Here is a 26,006-nt window from a genome sequence, read left to right on the forward strand (position 1 = left end):
TATCCCTGGACCACATTTTGAAAACCACTACTTCTGACTGGATAGGAGAAAAAAAAGAAAAAAAAAAAAAGAAACAGCAAATACTTTTAGAATATGTTGTAGCAGATTTGTAGGATAGAGAAACTGAGTGATTCTGACAACTTAATGGAAAAACAAACAAACAAAAATGCAAGAGAAAAATTGGAAGCTTTTATTTTGGTAAATTAAATCCAAATGGTAAGAACCTCTGCTTGGTAGTTTTGGTAGTGGCTGGTCAGAAGTTTATGATTGCTTTGGTAAGCTCTTTCTTCTTGTTAGATGTATTAATAAAATGGGAGGTAAATTAACTCATGGGGGATTTTTGTGGTTTTTAAAAATCATTTTTATTAACATATAATGTATTATTTGCCCTGGGCTACAGGTCTGTGAGTCGTCAGGCTTTACACACTTTATTGCATTCACCATAGCACATACCCTCCCCAATGTCCATAACTCCAGCCACCCTATCCCTCCCACCCCCACCTCTCCAGCAACCCTCAGTTTGTTTTGTGAGATTAAGAGTTTCATGGGACACCAGGGTGGCTCCATCGGTTAAGCCACTGCCTTTGGCTCAGGTCATGATCTCAGGGTCCTGGGATTGAGCCCTGTATCAGGTTCTCTGCTCAGTGGGGAGCCTGCTTACCCCTCTGTCTCTCCCTGCCTCTCTGCCTACTTGTGATCTCTGTTGTCAAATAAATAAATAAAATATTAAAAAAAAAAAAAAAAAGAGGTACACAGGATAAGACCCAGAAGGGTCTGAGTGCAGGAACTTCTGTCCCTCTGAAATGGAATATTATCTTCTCTTGGTGTGTGTATACTTTTATCAACACAGAAGCTCATCAGATCTTGTTCAAGTTTTTGGAGAGTTTAATAAGCAGTACCTGTTTCCCCTTTCCAGTGCCTGGTGGGTGGAGCTGAAAGGTCTAACCTTCCAATCATTTGGTCTTTCTGGTGACCAGCCCCACCCTGAGGCTATCTAGGGGCACCTGTTCTAAGTCACCTCATTAAGAGCTCTGTGCCAGGAATCTGGGACAAAGATCAAATATATGTCCTATTATACCTCAGGTCACCCCCTAGTTTTTGTTTTCATTTTTGTTTTTGTCATGCATGCCTTATAATAAGATCATAACAGTTAATAGATATTGGCGTGTTACTAGCCTTCCATTCAGTTACTAATAATTAACCTAGTCCATCATCTTACCATTTGAAAGTAGCTCCCAGGGCAAGGCCACTCAAGCTGGCAGCCCTCTGCTAATCTCCTCCAGTTCCAAAACTACAAGTGGACCTAGAAATATATGGCTTCACCTTTTCATGCATCTGGTATAATCAAGCTAAGGGATAATATCATCTCTTGCCCTGAGCCTCTTTTGAGGTGTTGAGATAATATTGGATTTCCTACTATTACAAAATCCATTCATTCCCTTACTCCCAGCTCCTGTTCCTCCTTCTCTCCATTTATGCTCAATATGTTTCCACTTTCAGAAAGGACATGATGTTTGACCACTGTGCTGGTCTCGTCTGTGGGCAGCAGTCCTAGGATAGCCAACACCTACCCTGCCCATGCAAGTAGGGTAAAGTACAGTATGTAGGGTCAGAGCTAAGAGGCCTATTCTTACCACTTTCAGTGTAGCTACTACATTCACTTATCCCAGAGAGGTGAGAAAGAAAGAACAAGACTAACAAAATATTGACAATTTTGGAATCTGGGGGATAGATACATGGAAGTTAATACTGTTCCCTCTACTTTTAAGTGTTTTACATTTTTCAATTATTTTATTTATTTATTTATTTTGCTAAAGAACATCTTGAATAAAATATATCTGTAAGAAGACTTCACCGAAGAATTTTTTTCTACTTGAGGAAAGAAAGTTTCAAAGTAGTGTCAATTTACCTACTTTAAATAGGTCTTACTTGACCATACTTATTCTGATTCATTGTAAAAGCACACTATAATCATCATAATCCAATTGTAAAGTAGGCTGCTGTCAGTTAGACTTTGAATATTTTATAAGTCAGAAAACCATCGTGTGGTGACCATGAATGCAGATCGATTTAAAGAGGTTCTTTGTCCAAAGCAGACTTAATACAAGAAAAACGTTTTCCTGGATAAATGTCCGTTAGTTAGCACTGTCAGAAGTGCTTTCCATTGTAAAATTTCATCCCTTCTCAGATTATATCACACTGGGCTCTTCTGATTCTCTTTCTAATATCTCATCTTCTCCTGGTCTCTCTGTGAGTTTATTTTCCTACTGTGGCTTTTTGGATGCTTTCAATTTCAAGTAACAGAAATGCAACTGGAATGTGGCTTAAGCAACAAGGAGTTTGGCTGACATTTGTGAAGGAAGCCTAGCCTAGCAGTAGGGCAGATTTCAGGGGTTGTGCACCCAGGTGGAAGGTTTTCTTGCCTCTGTACTTCCTCCCTGGTCAGCTCTGTCCTTGCACTTGCTTAAGTCAACATGGCTGCCAGCAGCCCCTGGAATGGAGGGTTAGAAAGTGTTTGAGAGCTCCATACATTGTTGAGCCACCACACTAGGCCTGAATGGTCTACTTGAAACCTCCTAGGAGACCTTGTCCTAGTGATCATAACCATGTCACATGGGCACTAACAATTACAAAAGAGTTGTAATACTGTAATACTGAGAAATTAAGTAGCTAGCCACAGGCTGGAGCAGCAGGCTTCCAGCAGGAGAATGTTACCTCTCCATCAACCAGGGAATAAAAACCTTTTTTCCTTCAGTCTGATTGAGCCAATTAAGTTACATTTCCATTCTGGATGGGCTGTGAGATTATCTTTAAGTCAATTGATCAATTCCTGGAGCCAGGGAAAGGTCAGATTTCTCCAAGTCCAGTGGATAACCTGAGGGGAAGTATACACCTGAACTAAATCAGGGTTCTTTAGGAAGGAGGAAGAGGCACAATGGATTTTTGGAGAGTGGCCTCCAGTGTTCAATGTCCTTGCTAACTGGGGACACACACTCAGATCCAAACACTGTTCCCTACTCTCTGTTTTCCCTTACTTGTCATTTTCTAAAAAACACCTGTCCACTCTGGTTCAACTGCTGTTAAAGTTTCTTGTTAAAGTCTTCTCGCTAAAACCAAAGCTGTGCTCCCCAAATGGATTTTTTTACTCATTCTATTCTTTCTCCAGCAGACATTAACACTCAATGTGAAAGTTAATTCACCATGTAATCCCATGGCTAATACTCCGTTCCAACTTCATAGCTTTGGTCAGGGATTCAGCTTTACCCAAAATTCCAGGTTTATTACTGCATCCATATTTCTTGCGACTGCCCTTTACTGTTTTTAATTCAGGCAAAGTTCCTCCTCCTGCCAGACCATCCATGTGATAGTCTCGCCTCTCTTTACTCTTTCCTTTTCTCCTTTCCTCCTATCCTTTCCACAGCCAATTCCTGTTTATCTTTCAGATGTTAGAGAAGTGGTCATTTCTTTTAAGAGAGTAAGTTAGGAGTCCTTCCTTGCATGTATCCAAAAACACCTTATACTTTCTTTTTAAGCGTTTATATTGTATTCTAATCACCTCTTTAGTTCTGTGTAGCCCCCTGAGATCATGTGCTCTAAGATAGTGGGCCATGTTTGTCATATTCACAACTAGTACAGTATCTGATACATGGTAGGTGCTCATAAATGAGGTTTGTTGTAGAAGTTGTTTCATAGATGTGTCAGAAGTCCCAGGGATATAAAAATCATACCACTTACTTTTCTTACATGTAAGCAGTTGGTACAATATCCTTGTTGGCCCTCCCTGAATGTGGGAAAATTCTCTTGTATCGTTACTGCACTGGGAAGGGATGCCTAGAGAAGAAAAAGGTCCACTCTTTTTCTTCTTTGTCAGGGGGATTCTTCTTCCTGAAGGGAATTCTTTTTTCCTCAAGGGCATTTCTTCTTCAGTGATATCCTTTTCTAGAAATTTTTGCTGTATAATAGGGAAGGATATTTAGAGTATGCAGAGTTCCTGTTGAAATTTCAAGTATTTAATTATGGTTATAAAATATTGGGGGATGGGGCAGGATTTGGGAATGGAACAGGGAACATCTTTGTAACTCTACCCCTGCATAAAAGGAAGGAAAGCACTGAGAAAAATTGTCAAAATCAACATTTGCAGAGCTCTGTACAATTAACCAAAGAGTTGCCGCAATTTGAGGAACATTTATTCAAGAAAATCTGCTAAGCCTCAGTAAGAATAGAAGGATTTGTGGGATAGTAACTTGACTTGCTCTCATCCTTTCCTCCCTAGCTCTTAATAGACTTGAAAATTAACAGTCTCACAACACTAACTGTGAAGACCTTGAAGACCACAGCCTTGTGGCCATAAGTGTAAGCAGATTAGGTCTGGGGCTTTTACAAAGTTTCATATCCAGAACACTGTCATTATTTGACCCATCCTGTGCTGTTGAGAAACCCCCATTCTTAGGAAAACGTTGTTATTTGACCTCACTCTTTAGTATGGCTTTGTCCCAGCATGTTAGTCAAAAGAATCAGTGGCAGTTTTTAAAATATGGGGGCAAATGAGAACCTGCCCCCTGCAAGAAAAGTACTTAATAAAGAAAATCTGATGAGCAGGTTGTCCATGAGAGGCTTTGAAAAGCTTTTACGTATTCCTGGGGTTGTATATTCCAATACATGTACGCTCTGGGGTGCATGCCCAGGAAATACCCAAGGGGCCGCCAGTCCTTTCGTTTGGCTGACTCTGAGGCCCCGCACAGTCAAGAAATGAAGGCTAGAGCAGAGCTGTAAACTGCCTGAGCATTACTGGCATGCTTCAAAACTCACACAGAGCCTCTCAACAGAAGGAGGGAAGAGTTACTAGTTCAAGCAAGTAGTAAACAAGTAATGACCATGCATTAGCTGACTATTAAGCTAATCAAGAAGAGGCTTTAGTGGCCATGCATGACAATAGAGTAAGAGATTTCACAGGCTAACCAAGAAAATCACTCAACAAACAAGTAGTGGCAACAACAAATGCTGGGGGTGAGCAGATCTGATTTTTAGAGTTGCCGCATTATCTAAAATGTCTAGTCTTAACGAAAATTACTTATCCCACAAAGAAACAGAAGAGTGTGTGTGTATATATACATATATATATGTATATATACTCGTATATATACATATATACAAAAAATAGGAAAATACAGTCAGTAGATACTGTCATGAGGGGCCTAGATGCTGAACTTACTAGATGAAGACTTTAAATCAGTATTATGAATATACCCAGATAACTGAAGGAAACCATATCTAAAGAATTAAAGATAATGACAATGATAGCTCACTTAGTAGACAATAATAATAAAGAAATAGAACTATAGAGCCGAACCAAATGGAAAATTGAGAGCGTGTAACACCTTCAGTATAAAATAACCAGAAAGGCTCCACAGCTGATTTGAGCTGATAGAGGAAATCATCGGCAAGCTTGAAGATAGGTTGATTGAAGTTATTTATACTAAGGAATGGAAAGAAAATAGATTGAAGAAAACAATGTGTGGGGGGCACTGACAAACGTAACAATATACATGTAATAGAGTCCTCAGAAAGAGGGAAGAAAGGGCGGGGCCAGAAAGGGTATTGAAGAGATAAAGGCCAAAAACCTAGCAAATTAGATGAAAAGCATTACTCTGCACATCCAAGAAATTCAGTAAGCTTTGAGTAAGATAAACTTGAAAAACATACCTACATGTTTCTTAGTCGAACTGTCAAAAGCCAAAAACAAAGTGAATCTCTTGAAAACACAGAGGACTTATTGTGGAAAAGGGATCCTCAATATGATTAATAGCTAACTTTTCATCAGAAACCCTGGAGTCCAGAAGACAATGGGATAACGCTTAAATGCAAAAAGAAAAAGGCTGTCAGCCAAGAATTCTGCATCTAGCAAAATGATCTCAAAAATAAAGGAGAAATTAAGACGTTGCTAGAGAAATCAAAACTGAATTTCCAACTAACAGACCTGCTCTGTAATAAAGACTAAACACAGTTGTTCAGACTGAAATGAAAACACTAGATGGTAACATAAATCTACAGGAAGGAAAATAGAGCCAGAGAGAGTACATTTTTTCCCTTGTCAGTCTTTTCTTCTTATACTGATTCCTAAAACTGCCAGAGGGTAGACATGTGAAATAGAACAGAGAGTCCAGAAATGAACTCTTACATTTGTGATCAGTTGCTTTTTGACAAAGGTGCCAAGACAATGCAATAAGGAGAGAATTGTCTTGTCACAATGTGCTAGGACAACTGGATGTCCATATGCGAAACAGTGAAGTTAGCTCATACTGTACACTGAAACGAACTCAAAATGGACGTAGACCTAAATGTCAGAAATAAAATGGTTAACACTTACAGAAGAAAGCGCAGAAGTGAGTCTTCAGGTTCACGTGGTCCGTGGTTCGACTGTGGGTCTCCTTGCAGTGGTGGCAGCTGCTGAGCACAGTATGAACTGCCATGGTCCGAGTCGTGGCAGGGCAGACGTTTAGGTTTCTTTCGTTCTTTGACTGAGTTTTAGTTGAAAGGAGTACAGCTGAAACTGTAACCAAAGGAGGCATGATGCTTCCAGAAAAATCTCAAGAAAAGGTGTTGCAAACAACAGTAGTAGCTGTTGTATCAAGTGCTAAAGGAAAGGGTGGAGAGATTCAATCAGTTAGTGTGAAAGTTGGAGATGAAGTTCCCTCCCAGAATATGTAGGCACCAAAGTAGTTCTAGAGGACAAGGATTCTTTCTTATTTAGAGACAGTGACATTCTCAGAATGTATGTGGACTGAAATCATTATAAAAATGGCATGAAGTGAAGCTGCCCGTTCCAGTGAAGTTGTAAAATCTTTCATCATGTAAATAATTTTCATGTCTCTCTTTTTAATAAACTAATGGTACCCAAACTACTGACTTAAAAAAAAAAAAAAAAAAAAAGTGAGTCTTCATAATATTGAGTTTAGGTACTTTTTTTTTTTTTTTTTTTTTTAAGATTTGACACCAAAAGCACAGTGACAAAGGCAAAGTAGATAAATTAGATTTCATCAGTCTTAAACTTTTGTGTTTCAAAGAACACTGTCTGGCCTGGGTGGCTCAGTCATTAAGCATCTGCCTTCAGCTCAGATCATGATCCCAGGTTCCTGGCACTGAGCCCCACATCAGGCTCCCTGCTCAGTGGAAAGCCTGCTTCTCCCTCTCCCACTTTCCCTGCTTATGTTCCCTCTCTTGCTGTGTCTCTCTCTGTTAAATAGATAAATAAAACCTTAAAAAAAATAAAGAACCCAATCAATAAAAAAAAAAATTAAAATCCACAGAATGAGAGGTAATATTTGCAAATCATTATCTGACAAAGGACTTGATCCAGACTATATCAAGAATTCTGATAACTCAATATAGGGACAACCCAGTTTCAAAATGGATGAAGATTTGAATAGACATATTCAAAGATCCATGAATGGCCGAGAAGCTCATGATAAGATGCTGAACATTATTCATCATTAGGAAAATACAAATCAAAACCCCAGGATGCCCCTTAACACCCACTAGGATGGCTACAACAAAAAAGATGAACATTAACAAATGTTAGCAAGTATATAGAGAAATCAGAGCCATCGAACATTGCTGGTGGAAATGTCAAGGGATACAGCCATTTTGGAAAATGATTTGGCAGTTCCTAACCAAAGTTATGGCCCAGCAATTCCACTCCTAGGTATATACCCAAGAAAAATAAAAGCATCACGTTCATCCAAAAATATGTACATGAATGTTGATGTTATTAATAACACCAAAAAAGTGGAAGCAACCGAAATGTCCATCTAAATGGTGAATGAATGAGTAAACAAAATGTGATATATCGTCACAATGGCAATAATAAGCAGTGAAGTACAACATGAATGAACCTTAAAAACATTACACTAAATGAAAGAAATGAGGCACAAAAGACCACCTATTAGATGATTCTATTTATATGAACTGCCCAGGGCAGCTGGGTGGCTCATTCAGTTAAGTGTCTGAGTCCTGGTTTTGGCTCAAGTCAGACCTTGTGGTTTGTGAGATTGAGTCCTATGTCAGCCTCTGTGCTTAGTGGGGAGTCTGCTTGAAGATTCTCTCCCTGTGTTCCTCCTCCCACTCAAACACATTCTCTCTCCCTCTCTAAAATAAATAAATACATCTTGGAAAGCAGGCTCTATTTACATGAACTGTCCAGATTAGGCAGTTCATCATTGGGAAATTATGGAGACAGAAAGTAGATTGGTGATTGCCAGGGACCAAGGAGATGGAGTGAGGGGAGTGACTGCTAATGGTGAAGGGTTACTTTTGACGTGATGAAAACGTTCTACAACAAAGTCGATGGTTGCACAACTCTGTGAGTATATTAAAAACCACTGTATGGTAAAAGTTAGTTGAGTGAATTTTGGTATATGAGTTATAGCTCAATAAATCTGTTAACAAAACTAGGAAATTGTGGTAGCATATTATAATTCAGGTATGTTAAAAATAAATAGGTTTCTGGGGTGCCTGGGTGGCTCAGTGGGTTAAAGCCTCTGCCTTTGGCTCAGGTCATGGCCTTAGGGTCCTGGGATCAAGCCCCACATCGGGCTCTCTGCTCTGCGGGGAGCTTGCTTCCTCCTCTCTCTCTGCCTGCCTCTCTGCCTGTGATCTCTGTCTGTCAAATAAATAAATTAAATATTTTTAAAAATAAATAAATAAATATATAGGTTTCTGAGGGGTTGATGAAAAACACTTAATAATCACCAGTGAGGCAATATAATGAGCAGCTTAGAGGTTAGGACTCCGTGGCTACATTGCCTCATTTTGATATTTGGGGCCATTCCTTACTCACTGTGTGACATTGAGCAACGCTTCTATGTGTTCTGCTTTCATTACCTGCAAAGTACCTATGGAAATGGTATTTGTTTCCTGGTTGTTCAAACTTAATAAGTAAATGGGAAGTGCTCAGTAAGTATTAATTATTAGTAGTCAATTTAATTAATTACCTTGTTTTCGTAGGAAAATATTTCTAGTTTCTAAATGCAACTTCAGTGGGGCACCTGGGTGGCTCAGTCATTAAGCGTCTGCCTTCGGCTCAGGTCACGATCCCAGGGTCCTGAGATCAAGCCCCTTATCGGGCTCCCTCCTCGACAGGAAGCCTGCTTCTCCGTCTCCCACTTCCCCTGCTTGCGTTCCCTCTCTCGCTGTGTCTGTCTGCCAAATAAATAAATAGAATATTTAAAAATTTGTTTTAAATAAAAAACAACTTAGAAAGCCAATTTTGAAATATTATGTATTACTGAAATAATGTAACAGCTATCGTGTATGGAATGCCTTCTATTTACAGTCAATGCATTGAGCATTTTTATACATAATACATTTAATCTTTGTAACATTCTGCAAAATAGGTATGTTTGTGCTCACTTATCTATGAGCAGAGTAAGGAGTGGAGAAATGAAATTTGCCCATGGTCCATATTTAATGATGGCGGGGCTGGGATTCGAATGAAAATCATTGTCCTCAAAGTCCATACCCTCACCGTAGCCCATTCTACCTCAGAGTGACTGATGTCTGCTCTTGGTCTCCTGTCTTTCTCCTTTTTGCCTATCATGTCTTCATTTCAGTTCTCTTTCCCCAGACTTCTTGATTTCAGCCCTGCCTGTTTTAAGTTCTCCTTTTTTAAGAAGAAAAGCGGGGCTTGAACATTGATCACTGGGTCCCCAGCTGCATGGAGTCTCAGAGTGTGGGACCTCTTATGTCTGAAATCCAGTGCCTCACTTGCTAACTATCTTTATTTGTAGAAATGCTAATATTGTGTCTGGTTATGGCTTTCAGATAAAGAAGTCATTTCAAGGGGATCATTTGCCAATACTGACCATGACAGAGACTGCTGCGTAAGGAAACCCAGGGCTGATGTCCATTTAGTGGACAAACCCTTGTACATCAAATTTCTTTCCATTTTCAAATTACAGTTTTGAATATTATAGATCATGGATTGGGCATTAACATCTTAAAGTGGAAACCTTCTAGATCAGGTAGCTGCATCTTTGGCCAAAATCCTTCTAGGATTATTCTGGCCCTTATGACAAACACCACGGATAGCATATTTCCATTTAAATTATTCCCACCGTATGTGCAGTGAGAAGTAGAGCAGTTTTCTTTGAGGCAATGGGACACTGTTCAGTAAAATGCATCATCAGTGTTTTTCCCCTTTTGTTGAATGGTCATTGTTTCCCTCTCATTGTGGTGTTTGCAGTTTTTCAACTCTGCACTGGAGATGGAAAGAGGCTGTGGCAACTGAATGGGAAAAAAAATTAGAGAAAAATATCCCGGTAGAGTTTTCTCTTTTAGGCATATTTTCATTGAAAGTGAGTAGGTTGCTGCCCAAATCAAAAATATCAAAGCCTTGGTGCTTTGGGGGTATTTAACATAGAAATCGAAACAAATGTATTAAAGTCTTTGCTAGGTTATAAATAGAATAGTTTTGCTCTTCTCTTTTTGAGATTAGCTTTTGATCTACATTACTCCATGTCTAATTTAGATGTAAAAATGCATGCATAGAAATTATTGTAATATCCCTGAAACAACAGCAGTGAATAGCAACAGAAAACTATAGTCTTTTTTTTTTTTTTTAAGATTTTATTTATTTGGGAGAGAGGGAGTGTGAACATGCATGAATGCTGGAAGGAGCAGAGGAATAGGGACAAGCGAGACTCCGTGCTAAACCAGAAGCCCACCTGTGGCTCAATCCCAGGACAGAGACCATGACCTGAGCCCAAGTCTAGAGTTAGGTGCTTAACTGACTAAACCCCCACGTACCCCTGAAAACTAGTTTAAAGTATACCTTTTGTGTGTGTGTTTCCTGATATCTCTTTGCAAAAGGAAAACTTGCAAGTTTTTCTGAGTTGTTCAGAGCGGCTGCTCTGGTGTTGCATCACAGGTAAGTTTCCGCTTCCTCACATTATACTTGCATTAGCTGGAGGACTGCCCGGTGCTGTTTTTCTGACGGCATGACACCGTGCATAAGAATGATTGATTAAAGTTATACTCCCTCCATCATTTTCCTGCAGACCGTGGCTTTTAATTAAGAAATCCATTGTGTATGAATAATGTCAGCTTCACCAAAAATAAGAGTTACTCAGGAGTATATTCAGTGGTTCCACATTTCTGTCTTTTCAACATTTTTGTCTATACAATTAAATACTTGAATGTTTCCACTGAACTGCTTTTGAAATGAAATGGATTAAGAAAGAAGCAAAAATGGCAGATTTTGCGTGGAATTAAGCTATAAATTAAGAAGATTAGCAATTTTTATGAAAGTAAGTGTCGTACTAAAAAGAAGCGCTAAAAGCAGTTGCTTAAGATGACCATAATAGTTTAATCCTATTTTTCTAAATCAAACTTTAAACTTTTGGGACACTCCAGTGACACATAAAAAAAATCACAACCGAATGGTAGTAGGAGCCCAGAGAATTCAGGAAATTGGATGGTGGCACAACTTAAAGTGAACTTGAAAGGAGGCTCTCCAGTTGGAAAAGTTTTGTTCTTAGCTCTGACCCCTAAGGAAGGTCATTTCACCCTCTGAACCTCAGTTTTTTTTATCTCTAAATTCAAAATAATTACCCCAGTTTCACCTCTCCTGCAAGATTTTAATGAAGCACGAAAATGAAACCAAACCAAACACGACGAAAACCCACCATCATGGATGTTCCTGTGTGTGTTTTCCTGGGGGACCTCACCAAGAGTCAATGCTCGGCCAAGGTTCTAGGATGGCATCTGATGCCAATTATGGCAATGCAGCGAAAGGATAAGATACATTATAGTCTTTGAATTAATTCAAAGTAAAAGAGTGTTTTCTCTCTTAGAGTAAAATTGGTTAGTTTTCAGTATTGGTCAATGAAAAGAAAATGTCTAAAAATTTTCTTTATCTGTGATTCTCTTTGGGAGTTCACAGTACAGTGTTTAATATTTCAGAAAAATTGCAAACTGTATCTGTAGGTTGGCACTCTGTTGGCTGTTCCAAAATTTTTCATCCTGTAGGTTGTGATCAATGTCTTAGTACACATCCACACAGGTCGATGTCCTAAATATACGTATGCACATATATATTATAGATAATCTGTTTATCAAGCAGTTTATTGAGTGTATCCACAGAAAGCCTCCCCATCAGACTCCTAGCCCCTTGCTGTTAAGGACTTGGGGGTTTTTGCTTGTCCAGGACACAGCTCGGTGCACTGGTCCCTGTAGACAGAATAGGGAAGGAAGGTAGTATCTTGGCTCCCCTTTTAACTTTCTCTCACTAGGAATGTTAGCCCACAAGCCTACCAGTCTGGCCTAGGGTATAAGAATAGGAGTCTCTTTTGCTTCCTGAAACCCTCGGGCTGGATGTTTCCCCGGGTAACCCAGACTATCTTTTCTCTATCCTGGTAGAAGACACCCTTTCTCTGTCACTTTCTAGAAAGAGCAAACTCCAGTTCTCCAAGACTCTTCTTTTGCCCCAGTTCAGAGTGCCTTACCTTATCCTTTTTCTTCAGTAAGAGCAATGAGAGATGGAATGTACAAGTGGACAATGTCCAGACCATATATAAACCTAGACCCTTGACCCATAACCTGTAGCAAACCGCCTGGGAAATAACCCAGGAAGCCAGCCTGCTGTGAGCCAGACTTGCAGGAAGTCAGATTGTCCAGAGAGCAATCTCTAGTGACAATTCAGGAAGCTAAAGAATAACCACTGTAACAATTGGCCCCAAATGTCCAGGACTTGATTAGTAACTGACGGCTTCCTTAATGTTTCTCCCGCCTCCAGTTTAGGACCACCCGAGACAGCCAGATATGCTCTCCTGACCAGTCACATAGGACGCCCACTTCCCGTTACCTGCCAACAGCCTCCTCTCAGGGTACCCCTGAAGCCTTTCCTTTTTTCGCCTTTAAGCTTTCCCAATGCTTCAGCAAAACACAAGTGATGGTGGCTGACCTCCTTGCTCTAGCGTGCTGTGAATAAGTAACATTCTGTTTTTTTCATTCGGTTGGTCTTTGTTTATTCCCACCATAAGAAATGTCAGATATTTTCTTTTATCTTTATATTCAAGCTGGAAAAACAGGAAATCTGATTAAAATGCATTAGTTTCAGCAGGAGATTGCTTTTTTAATGCTACTTATTTCCCGCAGAGATTTTATTTAAGTGATTGCAAAGAGAGTTTGCTGTGAGAGCATTGCCTTCACTACGACATTTGCTGTGATTCATAACTTAAGCTGCCCACTCGGGGGTGGCGGGGGTGCCCTCCACCCCCCAGCTGTTCCCTCTAAGGCAGAGTTCCCTCCTCCTGTCTTATCTAGGATATGTTACCCATGTTTCATTATCATGGTGTAAAGTTTAGGCATTTTTTGGCTAGGCTTCAAGCTCATCTCTCAAAAAGAAAAAAAAAATAGATATAGAATTCCCAAATAATAATTAGCTATAACAACATGTTCACAGCCAATTATATAGAATTTGGTATATATGGTGCTAAGGCACCATTGTTACCAATTCCTTCTAACTCCAATTTTAACATACAGACTTTGCCTAGAATAGTCTTTGACCACATGCCTTCTCTGAATTTAGAGTTAGAACCTTGCAAGGTACATACACATCTCTGGGACTTCTCAGTTGCCAGTATCTGTGTTTTCTCCCTTCCCTTTTTCTTTTTTTTTTTTTTTTCTTTTCTTTTTTTTTTTTAATTTTTTTTTCCCTTCCCTTTTTCTTAATAGCTAATCATATGCAGTTGCTTACCTAATCTAGTGAATGTTAATCGGAGCTCTGGGAGTTCTTGTATCTGTTTTGTCCACGCAGCTCTTCTTGCCTTTTTCCATGACCATGTTTTCTTTTGTTCCTATAAACGTACTGTTTTCCATGTTGCTGTGAATTTACTCCTGACCCCCTTCATCTGCTGCTTGCCCTCTTAGCCGGAGCTAGTTCTCACTTGAATATGCACTTGTGTTATGTGTTGATTGTGCCCCCCAAAATTCATATTTTGAAGCCCTAACCCCCCGGGCCTCGGAATGTGACTACATTTAGAGATAGGGTCATTTAAAGAGGTAGCTAAGTTAAAATGAGGCTACTGGGGTGGGCCCTAGTCCAATATGAGTAGTGTCCTTATAAGAAAGGGAAATTTGGACACACATGTGCACACCGAGGAAAGACCACGTGAAGACATAGCTAGAAATCTGCAAGCCAGGGAGAAAGTTCAAAAGACACCAAACTTGCAACAGTTTGATCTTGGACTTCCAGCCTCCAGAACTGTGGGAACAGAGATTTGAATCTTCTAAGTCACCCAGTCTGTGTATTTTTATGTTATGACAACCTCCACAAACTAATACGATTAGTGAAGAAACTCCCCTTACGTAGCAATTTGCTATCTTTACTTACTGCATTAGCCAAAACATTTCTTTGAACAGTTCAATTTTCGTACATAGGCAAAAATATTCAAAGCTCAGATGGATGAATTTTGCTTGATTTGGACAAAATTAAACATGATCTTACGTGAGGCTTCAAGCATCATAATCAGTTTTGTTATCATCTGACCACATCGTGGAAGTGGGGGCCTACCAACCAAATGATGCAAGGGAAACACATGGGCCAAGTGAAAAGAGATTAGGGTGACAATAAATGAATATATGGAGTAGCAGAGTTTGATCGAAAATGTGAAATGCGATGGTGAGAAGTGTTTTCTTCTCTCTACTACCTGTCTCTGTCACGTGAAATGGCATCAGTTTGAGTTTCGTGAGGTTTTAAAGACGAATTCCAGGGATTACTACGAGATTTTGCAGGCTTGGGGGATTTTGTTTTCTCAGTTTTACTAGGAGGTCCTTCTACTCTACGAGAAAAGAAGGGAGATAAATAATAATGACCTATTTGAGATGTATAGAAAATACAGGAGGAGAAGGATGAAGCAGGACCAAGCAATACATTTCATACCTCCCACATGAAACCTCACTTAAATGATACCAGAAGGACCCCAAAAAGGGGGAAAAAATGACAGTAGAAAAGAAAAACCTCGCTTAAATAACAATAAAAATATAAACCTGCCCCCCTCCCAAAAAAAAAAAACAGAGGGAAGCAAGAACAGATGAGCAACACCAATGTGTTTTTTGTTTGTTTGTCTTTTGAAAAGCAAAGAAGGAAGGATCTGACTTGGTTGTTCCAAGAAAGCTGAAATTGAAGGAAATGTTTACAGAGGAGCTTCCAAAGGGAAGGGATTTAAGGCACCCGCCACCGTAGCAACCGTATGGGCTTAAAGAAGACACTGTTCCCCACCTGACATTTCAGATGCCCAGTGAGAAAACTGGCTTGATGACACGCCTAAAGGGAGGGCCTGTCAACCACATGCCCTCCCCTTCCATGCAGCTCCTAGTCACTGTCTCAGTCCTATAGGACTCCCAGCTGAGGGTCGCCTAACATTGGAGAGACCCCTCAACACAAAAGAAGATAAGGAACAAAACAAATGAAGAGTACAGTAGACCTCAGGGAAACTGAAGATCCAGGGAGCAAATGCCAACAGAAATAATATCTGTAAGATGCTCAGAGCAGGAAGAGAAAATAGTGTCGCCGTGAGAAGAGAATAGGAAGGATACTGTGGGAAGAAAGAGAGACCTAACTAGGGCTCTGTCAGAAACGTGCAAAACAGCATCTGCAAAAGTAAAGAGTTTCATAGCAGTATCCGAAGCTAAGTCAAGAAAACCGGCCAGAAGGGAAAACCAAAAAAGATTGAAAATAGACAAGTTAGGAAAACTAGAGGTTCAGTGTTACGTGTTCAACATACAAATGAAGGAAGTTCCAGAAAGAATAGGGACAGAATGGAGAAGAAATTATTAAAGAAATAAGACCGGATAGTCTCCAATTGAAAAATTGTGAGTTTCCATATTGAAGCGACCCAGAAGTGACCAGCACTTAGACTAAGATACAGTTTCAGAAAATTTTAGGAAGCCAGAAACAAAGAGATTTTAAAATCCTCATTACTATCATCACAGTTGTACTTACACATAGACGTACTTTTTTTTTTTTTTTAGCACATTTAATCTTAGAGACTCTTGAGAAAAAGCTGTAGTAGTTCACCGTCTTTATAAATGAGGAACGTTAAGTCACAGTGGGTAAGTGAATCCCCCAGTATCGCATAGCTAGTAAGTGGGAGTCAGATTTCCAAACTGGGCAGTCTAACTCCATACCCACTACACTGTACTGACTTCTATAAAGTTTTCTGAGGGACACCCCCCCGCCCCCGCAAAAAAAGAGGATCTCCCAACAGCAGCACTAAAATTTCTAACACAGTGTGGCATTGTTTTCAAAATTCTCAGGAGAAAGTATTTCCTACCTAGAATTCTGTAAACAGGCAAGCCTTCAATCAGCTCTAAGTTTAGCTTCAAGTGTTTTCAGAAATTTAGTGTTACCTGTGCTGTGTCCTTTCTTGGGAGCAACTAGAATGCAGTAATTAGGAAGACCACTACACGGCAAAAGTCAAGGGCAGTTCCCTGATGAGGCTTGCCCAGCATGCTCAGTCCAGATCAAAGCAAGTCAGTTGGCTACTGCAGGATTATCTTCAGAAAAAAAAAGAGAAAGAAAGTAGTGGCTTATCTGATGTTTTTGGCAAGGGGTAGAATAGTATCAAGAGATTTTGTATCACCCTTCTGGTGCTGTAAAGAACAAATAGTGTAAGTGCATTCGAAAATGAAGCCAAAGAAAAGGGGGCAGATATGTAGCATCAGGGTCCTCATCACAAGACGACTCGAGTGTGAATGATAACTCATTGTCATATAAAACCCGAATGTGAATTTGATCAGATAGATGAAAGATTTGTGAATTTAACTGTAGCAAGATTGAGAAGAGGGAAAAGAAGACAACAAATTGTTAACGTGTTACCTTCTCTAAGAGAAAGATGAGTGATAATGTCTAGAATGGGATAAATCAAGAAATAGTGGCATATAAACATAGTATTTATTTTTTTAAGGATGTTATTTATTCACTTGTGAGAGAGAGAGACAGAGAGAACATAGCAGGGGGAAGAAGCAGAGGGAGGAGGAGAAACAGGCTCCCCAGTGAGCCTGATATGGAGCTCAATCCCAGGACCTGGAGATCATGACCTGAGCTGAAGGCAGACGCTTAACCATCTGAGCCATCCAGGCACCCCAAAACATAGTATTTAGATAGAAGCAGGTAAATGCAGAAGAGGTGTTTAAAGCAACCCGCTGGGGTTGGACTCAGGATGGGAGAAGAATTGAGTAAGAGACTGTACTGCTTTTATTATAAGACCTGCAGTATTAGTTAACTTTTAAATATATATACTTTTAATTGAGTAAAAATAGAAAGGGAAATTTAACTGTTTAACTATAAGAATCAGTTTAGCTATAGTTTGCTCCCCTTAAGACTTTCTGCAAGAAATAAGTTTTCGGAGAAGACTTTAAAAATAGACAATCTAATTTGATGTTGAAGAGAAAAGCATATCATCCAAGTGAATGAGGAGAGTTTCTGGGAAGTGAGGACCTTGTCAACTGGTTGGGGGATCTGGAGTAAAGTGAACTGTGGTGTGTTGTGGGATTAATGAAGCTAGAAGCTGGGAACTCCACTTAGAGATGACTAGAGTGCCAGATACAAAAGACAAGTGCTTGGGGTGAGTTTACAAAGGCATGTGGCACCGTAAAAGCAGTCAAGTCTCTGTGCTCTCAGATGAATGCTTCCACAAGGAGAAATGTCGATTAGAAGCTGTTGTCTTCCCAGCAATCAACTCAAATACCAGCCCTATCAGTTTCTTTTTTCAGTTTTATAAAATGGGTGTATTTAGGGTCAAGGTAGTACTATTTTAGATGAGACCTTTCAAAATGTAAGCATGGCCCCTCTTGTGAGCCTTTAAGCTCCTGCTGAAATTTACTAAAAATTGGAATTTTTTCGCCATCCCAGACATCTGAGTGATATCACTGTAGAAAAGATGCATATCCATTCCCTTCCTCCCTCCAGCCTTCCTACTCTCCCTCTCTCCTTCCTCCCTCCCTCTCTCTCTGTGTCTCTCAAACACACACGTACATCCTGTGTAATTAGGTTTGGTGTTTAATCCCCTCTAACCATGTGAATTTTATACAGTATGGTTCCTTGGTTTATGCTTAAAAATAAAATTCCCAGATCCCACCCTAGATTTCTCCTGATGCCCATAAAAGAGACCAGGGTGAATCTTTTCAAAGTTGAAAACAAACAAACAAACAAAACAAAACAAAAACAAATCCAAAGTGTACTCATTACTCTGGTAAAAATTGCTCCTAAGACAAATTTTATTTATTGATTGATGCAATCACTATAACATTTTCCTTTGGGCTTTATGCCCTGTTTTCCTAAGAAAAGATCAGCTCTTGCAAAGATGCTCCTAACATCAGCTGTCAAAAGAAAAGCAAGAAGCTTCTAGAATACCAGGAGGGATGAAGGGAAGAGCCTGCTGTGTAAGGCTCCAGTAACCTCATTTGAAAAGTAATTTCATGTGTTAGAAAGGTAATTCTCCCCTCATCTGTGTGACAACTTAACAAGAATCTAACAGATTTATCTATCAACTCGAACAAATTACAATAGCCACAACGAGTGTTGGCGATTTAGGTACATTTGAGAAGATGTTGAAGATATGGGTTGCATTATTTTTTCTTTTTCATAATCTTGGGATTCTTGAAAAAAGCCATTATATTTTGTCACTTGGGGCCTGCCGAAGTGAAGGTTTTTGAGTATCTTTTTATTGGAATCTGTCTTTGACTTGCTCTGTATAAATTACCTATTTGGGATGAAGTAACATTGAAATTACTGATGGCCAGCACTAGCATAAATCAGTGTGATGGTAGCAGCAACTGTGGCTTTTGACACGAATCAATATGTGGGTCTCATAGAAATAGCAGTGTCAAACCCATACATTTTTGTAGCCACTGTGGAAAACATGATGGAGTTTCCTCAAAAAATTAAAAATAGAACTACCACATGACCCAGAAATCCCACTTCTGGGTAGATATCCAAAGACAATGAAAATGAGATATTGAAGAGATATCTGCATTCTCATGTTCATTGTACAATTATCCACAAAAAGACATAGAAACAACCAAAGTGTCCATCAGTGGATGGATGGATAAAGAAGATGTGGTATATATACACATAAATACACATAAACACACACACACACACACACACACTCACACTCACACACACAGAAATATTATTCAGCTGAGAAAGAAGGAAATCCTGCCATTTGCAACAACATGGTGGACCTTGAGGGCATTGTGCTAAGTGAGATAAGCCAGACACAGAAAGACAGATGCTGTATGGTATCACTTACACGTGGAATCTGAATTTAAAAAAAAAAAAAAAAAAAAAGGCAACTCCTAGAAACAAAGAGTAGAAGAGTGGTTGCCAGGGCTGGGGTAGGGTGTCTGAGTAAAAGAAATAGGGAGAGGTTGGTAAAAGGTACAAACTTTCATCCATAGAAAGAATAAAGTCTGAGAATTGAAGGTTTAACGTGGTGACTATAGTTGATAACGGTGTATTGTATAATTAAAATATGCTGTGAGAGTAGAACTTAAATGTTCTCAACAGAAAAATTTAAAAATGAAAAAATGAAAGATAAATTTTTGAGGTGACGGATGTGTTAATGAACCAGATGGGGGAAATCCTTTCACAATGCATATGCATATCAAATCACCATGATGCATGCTTTACAGTTTTGTCAGTTATGCCTCAAGGAAGCTGACGTTTAAAAAGGAAATAAACCAGTAGACTCAAAGAAATGAAGGGGGAAAGAAGAAGTAGAAAATCAGTATCTAATCTTAAAAATCTATGTCTAGCCCTAGAATATCTTAATAAAGCTAATAATGTAAAAAATGTCCCCTGGGCTGGGCTGAAGTTGGCACCATGTTTTCACACAAATCTCTGAGGGCATCTGTCTCTCGGAGCTCTCCTGGCTCCTTATCACTTTCCTACATGGAATCACGAATTCATAAAACATGGGCTGGTAAAACAAACAAGCAAAGCAAAACACCTTAACACACTTCGTCTCATGCTTTGTTCTATCCAGGAATGTGTCAACCAGTTTTGCTGGATTAATTCAAAAGATAGCCATGTTGTACACAGCACCTTAATCCACTTTCAGGGAGCACTAATTGGTGTTTTCACTTTTTGTGTGTCAAAATCTTTCTTTTTGTTTGTAACTCACTCATTCTAGTGCCCTGCCCTCGAGCTCTTTCCTCTTGAAATCAGGTGTCCCGCGCCTCCCTCTCCATGTACCCGTTTACTCGACTACTCCGTCCCCCTCTCGTTTAACACAGAAGTGTTTGGCATTATGAACATTTCAAAATCCCAGTTTATCTATACAATGAGTCCCAGAACATTCAGTAGGAAAGCAGTTTTGTTCTTTTTCCCTCAGAGTAGTTCCTCTCAGTTTGCCACTCCACAGGCTCGCCCCCGCCTGCTTTCCACTCTGCTCCCACCTTCATCGGCATCACGGTGTGGTGGCAAGGCTGACCCAGACGGAGAGTTCCAGAAGACTCCTTCCACACATCTGCCAGCCTCTGCCTTGCCGCTTCAAGGCTCTGCTGCTCTCAAACCCACTTTCTGACAGGAGCTAATGCACCCTGGTAAAGGAGAAGTCGGGAATGTTTTTGTTTGGCTGATTCTCAACATCAGGGCATTTATTTACTTTGCTTTGCTGTACTGTTCACTTTGTAATTCATCACATGTTCTGGTGACACTTTCCCAATGCCTTTGAAATGTAATTACAGTTTACCATGTTGAGTGGCATCTTCACGAGGACCTCTGTTGAAAGATGAAATGAAGTCCCTGATGTGTATTCTTTCTGTGCCAGGTGGTCTCATGGAACATTCTATAACGTACTGATATAACAGGGTCAACAAGAGCAAAACTCTTGTTCATTTGTGATCTTTAAAAACAAAAACAAAAACACAACAACAACCTTTAGGCAAATATTAAAGTAATTTTTGGAGGGATTATTCCCTGAGGAATTATTGACATTTTCATTCTGCAAAGACATTGAGTTCTCAAAAATAATAATAGGGCTTTTTTAAACCCTTGACAAGAAGTCCCAGAGGAAATAGAAATTAAGCAACCTCGATGAGAGCACGGATTTCATTACTTTATTAAGCAAACTAACAAATAAAAAGCTGAGAGTCATCCTAATGACTAGCAGGCATATTTTCAGTCCAGTAAAACCGGAATCTTCTCTTTAGTCCTTAGAAAGAAACTGGAAGTTAATCCGTGATGAAGGCCTTGCAGTGATGGATAAAGCCAAGGGCCTCTTCCTGCCTGAAGATGAAAACCTGAGGGAGAAGGGTGACTGGAGCCAGTTTACGCTGTGGCAGCAAGGTGAGTCCTGACTTCTAGAATGTTCTCAGCAGCCAATAATCTGATGGGAAGAAGGCTTGAGTCTTCTCAAGCTAATTCCCAGAGCTGGAATTCCCCAACTTAAATGAAATGGCCCAAAAAAATACATATTATCAAAATCCATCATTGTTTCTTAAAACTACATTTGAACACTTATTTGTGTGTGCCTGTGTTCACATGTAAATCTACGTGTGCGTGTATGTAGGTATACTCACATGTGTATTTGGATAAATATATATAATACTCTGATTTTCTTGGTCTTTCCCATTAAATAAGTTATAAAGAGTGACCCTACTATGTAGGCTTAACCAAAAAGTCCACCCATTACTAATTACTATATTAGAAAGGACCTCCCCAGAGCTTCATTTGCTCCACGGCGTGGAGACCACGTTGCATGCCAAAATGGGATCCCCCTGGGTTGGAGATGATAAAAGACCAGAGTGTCAGGCAATGATAGTTAGTGTCTGTGCTCTTCAAGAAGAGGAAGTGCTGGGGCGCCTGGGTGGCTCAGTTGGTTAGGCAACTGCCTTCGGCTCAGGTCATGGTTCCGGAGTGCTGGGATCGAGTCCCGCATTGGGCTCCCAACTCCATGGAGAGTCTGCTTCTCCTTCTGACCTTCTCTGCTCTCATGCTTTCTCTCACTCTCTCTCTCTCACATAAATAAATAAAATCTTAAAAAAAAAAAAAGAATAGGAAGGTGCTACACATTCAACCTAACATTCCTTAGGCTGAAGCCAGGCTCCAGCACATACACGGGGCCCCAGTATATGTGTATTCGATGAGTTAATACATCAATCTATCCTGAAAATGAGGAGCATTGAATTTGGGCTTTAAGGTTTTTCCTAATTCTCTTCCTGGAAAATCTCATCATCCTGGGTTAACAATAGCTATCCAAAAATAAATCCATTTTGAAGACCACTCAGTACGTGTGGCACACACTCAGCTGCACTGAATACACTGGGAGACCAAGCAGTGGGCTTACATTAAAGGACAAATAAGCAGTTGTTTATCTCACTTACGCTTTCCAAATGGTTTACTCGTAAAAGAAGAGCCACTTCAGTAATACTTTCAAGGATACATCCATCAGCAGAGAGAGCACATGATTTTTCAACTTTTTTGCCAACAAGATTTTTTTTTCAGGGAGCTACAAGGTCAATAGGTGAACAGCATGCTGATTTTATCTATTAGAGTCTCACTAGAATGTATGAGTTCTCTTGGCCTCAAGCGTTCATTCAGGAGTTCATCTGATGCCTCAGTTTCATTAACATACTCCCGCTTCCTAGAACAAGGCTGCAGAAAAGCAGGCATCCTGGCAGTAATTTCCAGAACCAGAGTCTCTGCGAACAGCAGGTGCTCTGATAAAGTTGAAATCTGCAAAGCATTTTAGGGCAGATGAAAGTATTAAGCAAGCAAGAAAATAAATAATGGAGACAAGATTTGGGTGAAAGCAACATTTTGACTTGAAATTTTTGCATCTTTTTAAAAACGTTTTAGTTGTGGCAAAATATATTCCTGAAGCTGTAATGTGTGATATTTTCACTTGTATTATTTCCAGAAAATGACTGCATTTCTATCTTGATTTCCATTTTGACTCAAAATGATTGAGCTGTATGTGCATTTTGGGTGAGGGCTAAAACAGGCTTGTGTTTTCTAATTAGTTGCAGTTAATTAAATAGAAATTAATTTTTTTGTCATAAGAGAATATAAGACACATAGTTTCTCTTTTAGGAAGTTTCATTAAGGTTCTTTGTGGCCTTCTGTTGGTGGTTCCAGGCTTCTGGGAGGAATCCAGTAATGTCTTTCAGAAGCAAATTCATAGTTTAAAGAATTTTGAAGACAACTGGTAGCACAGCTTGTGTAGAAGTAGGATGGGCCCCTGACGGCAGATGTTCTCCCAGGTGCTTGGCTCAAAGCTGGAGAGAATCCTGTGGCAGGAGGGGTTGGGGAAGAGTGAAGAAGAGAAGCAGCATGGCATTTCTTATTCATGCTAAGAGCTCAGGCTCCGATATAGAGGCTGATGAATATCTGATTTAGTTAATACTAAAGAGATTGTCTTGTTCTAGTTAGGAAAGGATGCTGCTGGAGAGCTAAAAGCCTTAAAGCTGTGGCTAGAGGTTTCATTTTTCTCCAAATGGTAGTGGGAACCATAGTGGTTCTCCTGGTTGCATAATCAGGACTGAAGAATATTTATTCCTTTTTAAATGGTCAACTTTTTGGGGTTGGAGGAAAAGGAACCCACAAATGTAAATTATGGTTTTCCCCTACAAATGCGTTTTCAGATTACTAAGTGAATGTTATTGAATATCTATTTTTCTCATTTATTAATTATCACCGACAGTGAACACTAAAATATTTTGTTAGCCAATATGCTATACATGTGCAGTCATTCTTTCTTCCAGCACCAGAGGGGACAGTGCTGACCAGTATCAGTAGCCTTTCTGGATGAGCTCAGACTGATCCTCTGAATCCTTTCAACAGCGTTCTAGGTGGTCACTGTCGGTTGATCAGAATTGTCATGTTATCCCAGCAGAGCCTCGAAACTAAAAAAGATATAACCCAAGACCTTTACAGACACCTGGGTGGCTCAGTCAGTTAAGCATCTACCTTCAGGTCAGGCTCCCTGCTCAGCAGAGGGTCTGCTTCTCTCTCTGCCTTTCTCCTGCCTCTGCTCTCTATCTCACTCTCTCTCTCTCTCAAATAAATAAATAAACTATTTTAAAAAATGGAATGTAACAGCAGTTCCATGGTGCTCACCGTGAGCCAGGAACCACTTGACATACTTAAAAGGACTCATGTGATGCCTACAACACCTGGTGACGGAGGTACGATTCCTATTGTATTTTAGAGAAGAGGAACCGAGGCACAGGGAGGTCACACAATTAGTGGCACAGCAGGAATCCCAGCCAAAGTGAACCCAGAGTCCGTGTTTGTAACCGTGACCCAAGTACCCATGACCTAAGACCACCACCCCTCCATTATATGCTTTATTATTATATAACATAGGATTATTTTGTAGTAAAAAAGCAGTACCATTATCACCTACTAGATAATTGTCAGATCTCCCGAGAGTACTCACCGATCCCAGTAACAATCCCCTACTCGAGGCCCTAATTCCATTATCCTTTTTTGGATGAGGATCTGAGGCGCAGAGACTCACAGACACGTTCCCATCACACAGCTACCAAGTGGTGCAGCCAGGCCTCCACCCCGGGATTGCTGGTCTCCCAGACCTGCGCTTTGAAGCATCATTTACCATTTTGTCACATCTTGGAGTAGAAAGCAGCTGTGAGGAACGGAGGAGGAAACTGTCGAGCAGCTGAATTCAGGGTGGATTTCCCTGTGTAAGGGAAGGCATGGGAAGCAGGCTTAAAAATACTCTCTGAGGGGGCACCTGTGTGGCTCAGTGGGTTAAGGCCTCTGCCTTCGGCTCAGGTCATGATCCCAGGGTCCTGGGATCAAGCCCCGCATCGGGCTCTCTGCTCGGCAGGGAGCCTGCTTCTTCCTCTCTCTCTGCATACTTGTGATCTCTGTCTGTCAAATAAATAAATAAAATCTTAAAAAAAAAAAAGATACTCTCTGAGGACATAAGCAGGCATCTATTTGGTCAAACTGGCGTTGATCTTTCAGTTCACCAGGGGTACTCCATTAACCCCTAAAAACAGCAACTAACATTTTGCTCAAGGGGCAAAAAGTTTACTTAGGAAAAACTAATATACGTATTAATGTTGTGTTCTAAAACACTGAGGTCCATTTGAGGAGAATACTTTTAAGTTGCCTACTTTGTAACTCTCATTTTATTCTGTGTATGATCATCTTAGGACACAACCAACATTAAATAAGATTAAATTCAGCTTTAGATGTAGCAGCCCCTCGTAAGAATATTGAGTAGGGAATTAAAATGTTTCTATCTTTAAAAAAAATCCATTGTTTTACTCCTACCAAGAGCAAATAATTCTGTGTACCTTTCTGAGCACGTCTTCCCTAAGACACAGTTATTCTGTCAGTGGTGAGGAAATATGCACAGTCGAGGATGTTTAAGATTGTGTCCCAAAATCTGTGTTCCCAACACAGCTGGTCATAGAAAACGTCATCCCTCATCATCTCTCGTTACCATCTCTTCCCCTCTTTTCTTAAATCCTCTACTTGATTGACATATAAAGTATGATCTGTACAATGAAAAATATATTAAATTCCAATTTAAAATGTTGCGGTAACTCTTTGAGGCATTTTTAGGTTAGAAATATAAGCTATTTTTTTTTCCCTTACAGACTCTGCTATGATTGCTCTAAAAAATTACCACAAACTTAGAGGCTTTAAAATAACACAAATTTGGGGTGCCTGGGTGGCTGGGTCAGTTAAGCGCCAGTCCTCAGGTCAGGTCAGATCCCAGGGTCCTGGGATCAAGCCCCACATCCAGGCTCTTTGCTCAGTGGGGCGTCTGCTTCTCCCTGTCTTCCCTGCTCACGCTCTCTGTCGCTATCTCTGCCTCTCTGTCCCAAATAAATAATTTTTTTTTTTTAATGACACAAATGTATTAAATGTACAGTTGTGGAGGTCAGGAGTGAGCAGGGGTCTCGCTGAGCTTAAGTCAGAGTGCCCTCCATGCTCTATTTCGTCTGGAGGCTCCAGCTTCTAG

At 40.0% G+C, this 26,006-nt stretch overlaps 1 protein-coding gene and 1 pseudogene across 4 annotated transcripts in view; both read left to right on the plus strand.

The window, feature by feature from the left end:
• ASPH (aspartate beta-hydroxylase) overlaps positions 1–26,006 on the plus strand; it is a 224,029-nt gene that overhangs the window by 181,923 nt on the left and 16,100 nt on the right. For all 3 annotated transcript variants that reach the window (XM_082719000.1, XM_082719001.1, XM_082719002.1), the window contains one exon: positions 21,217–21,352. In XM_082719000.1, coding sequence (XP_082575126.1) covers positions 21,217–21,352 — 136 coding nt within the window. The remainder of the gene's footprint in view (positions 1–21,216; positions 21,353–26,006) is intronic.
• LOC309858599 (10 kDa heat shock protein, mitochondrial pseudogene) lies at positions 6,315–6,866 on the plus strand (annotated as a pseudogene). Its single transcript has one exon. The product of its transcript is annotated as a 10 kDa heat shock protein, mitochondrial pseudogene (transcript).

The sequence above is a fragment of the Mustela nivalis genome (assembly GCF_964662115.1).
Source record: "Mustela nivalis genome assembly, chromosome: 2".
Lineage (NCBI taxonomy): Eukaryota > Metazoa > Chordata > Mammalia > Carnivora > Mustelidae > Mustela > Mustela nivalis.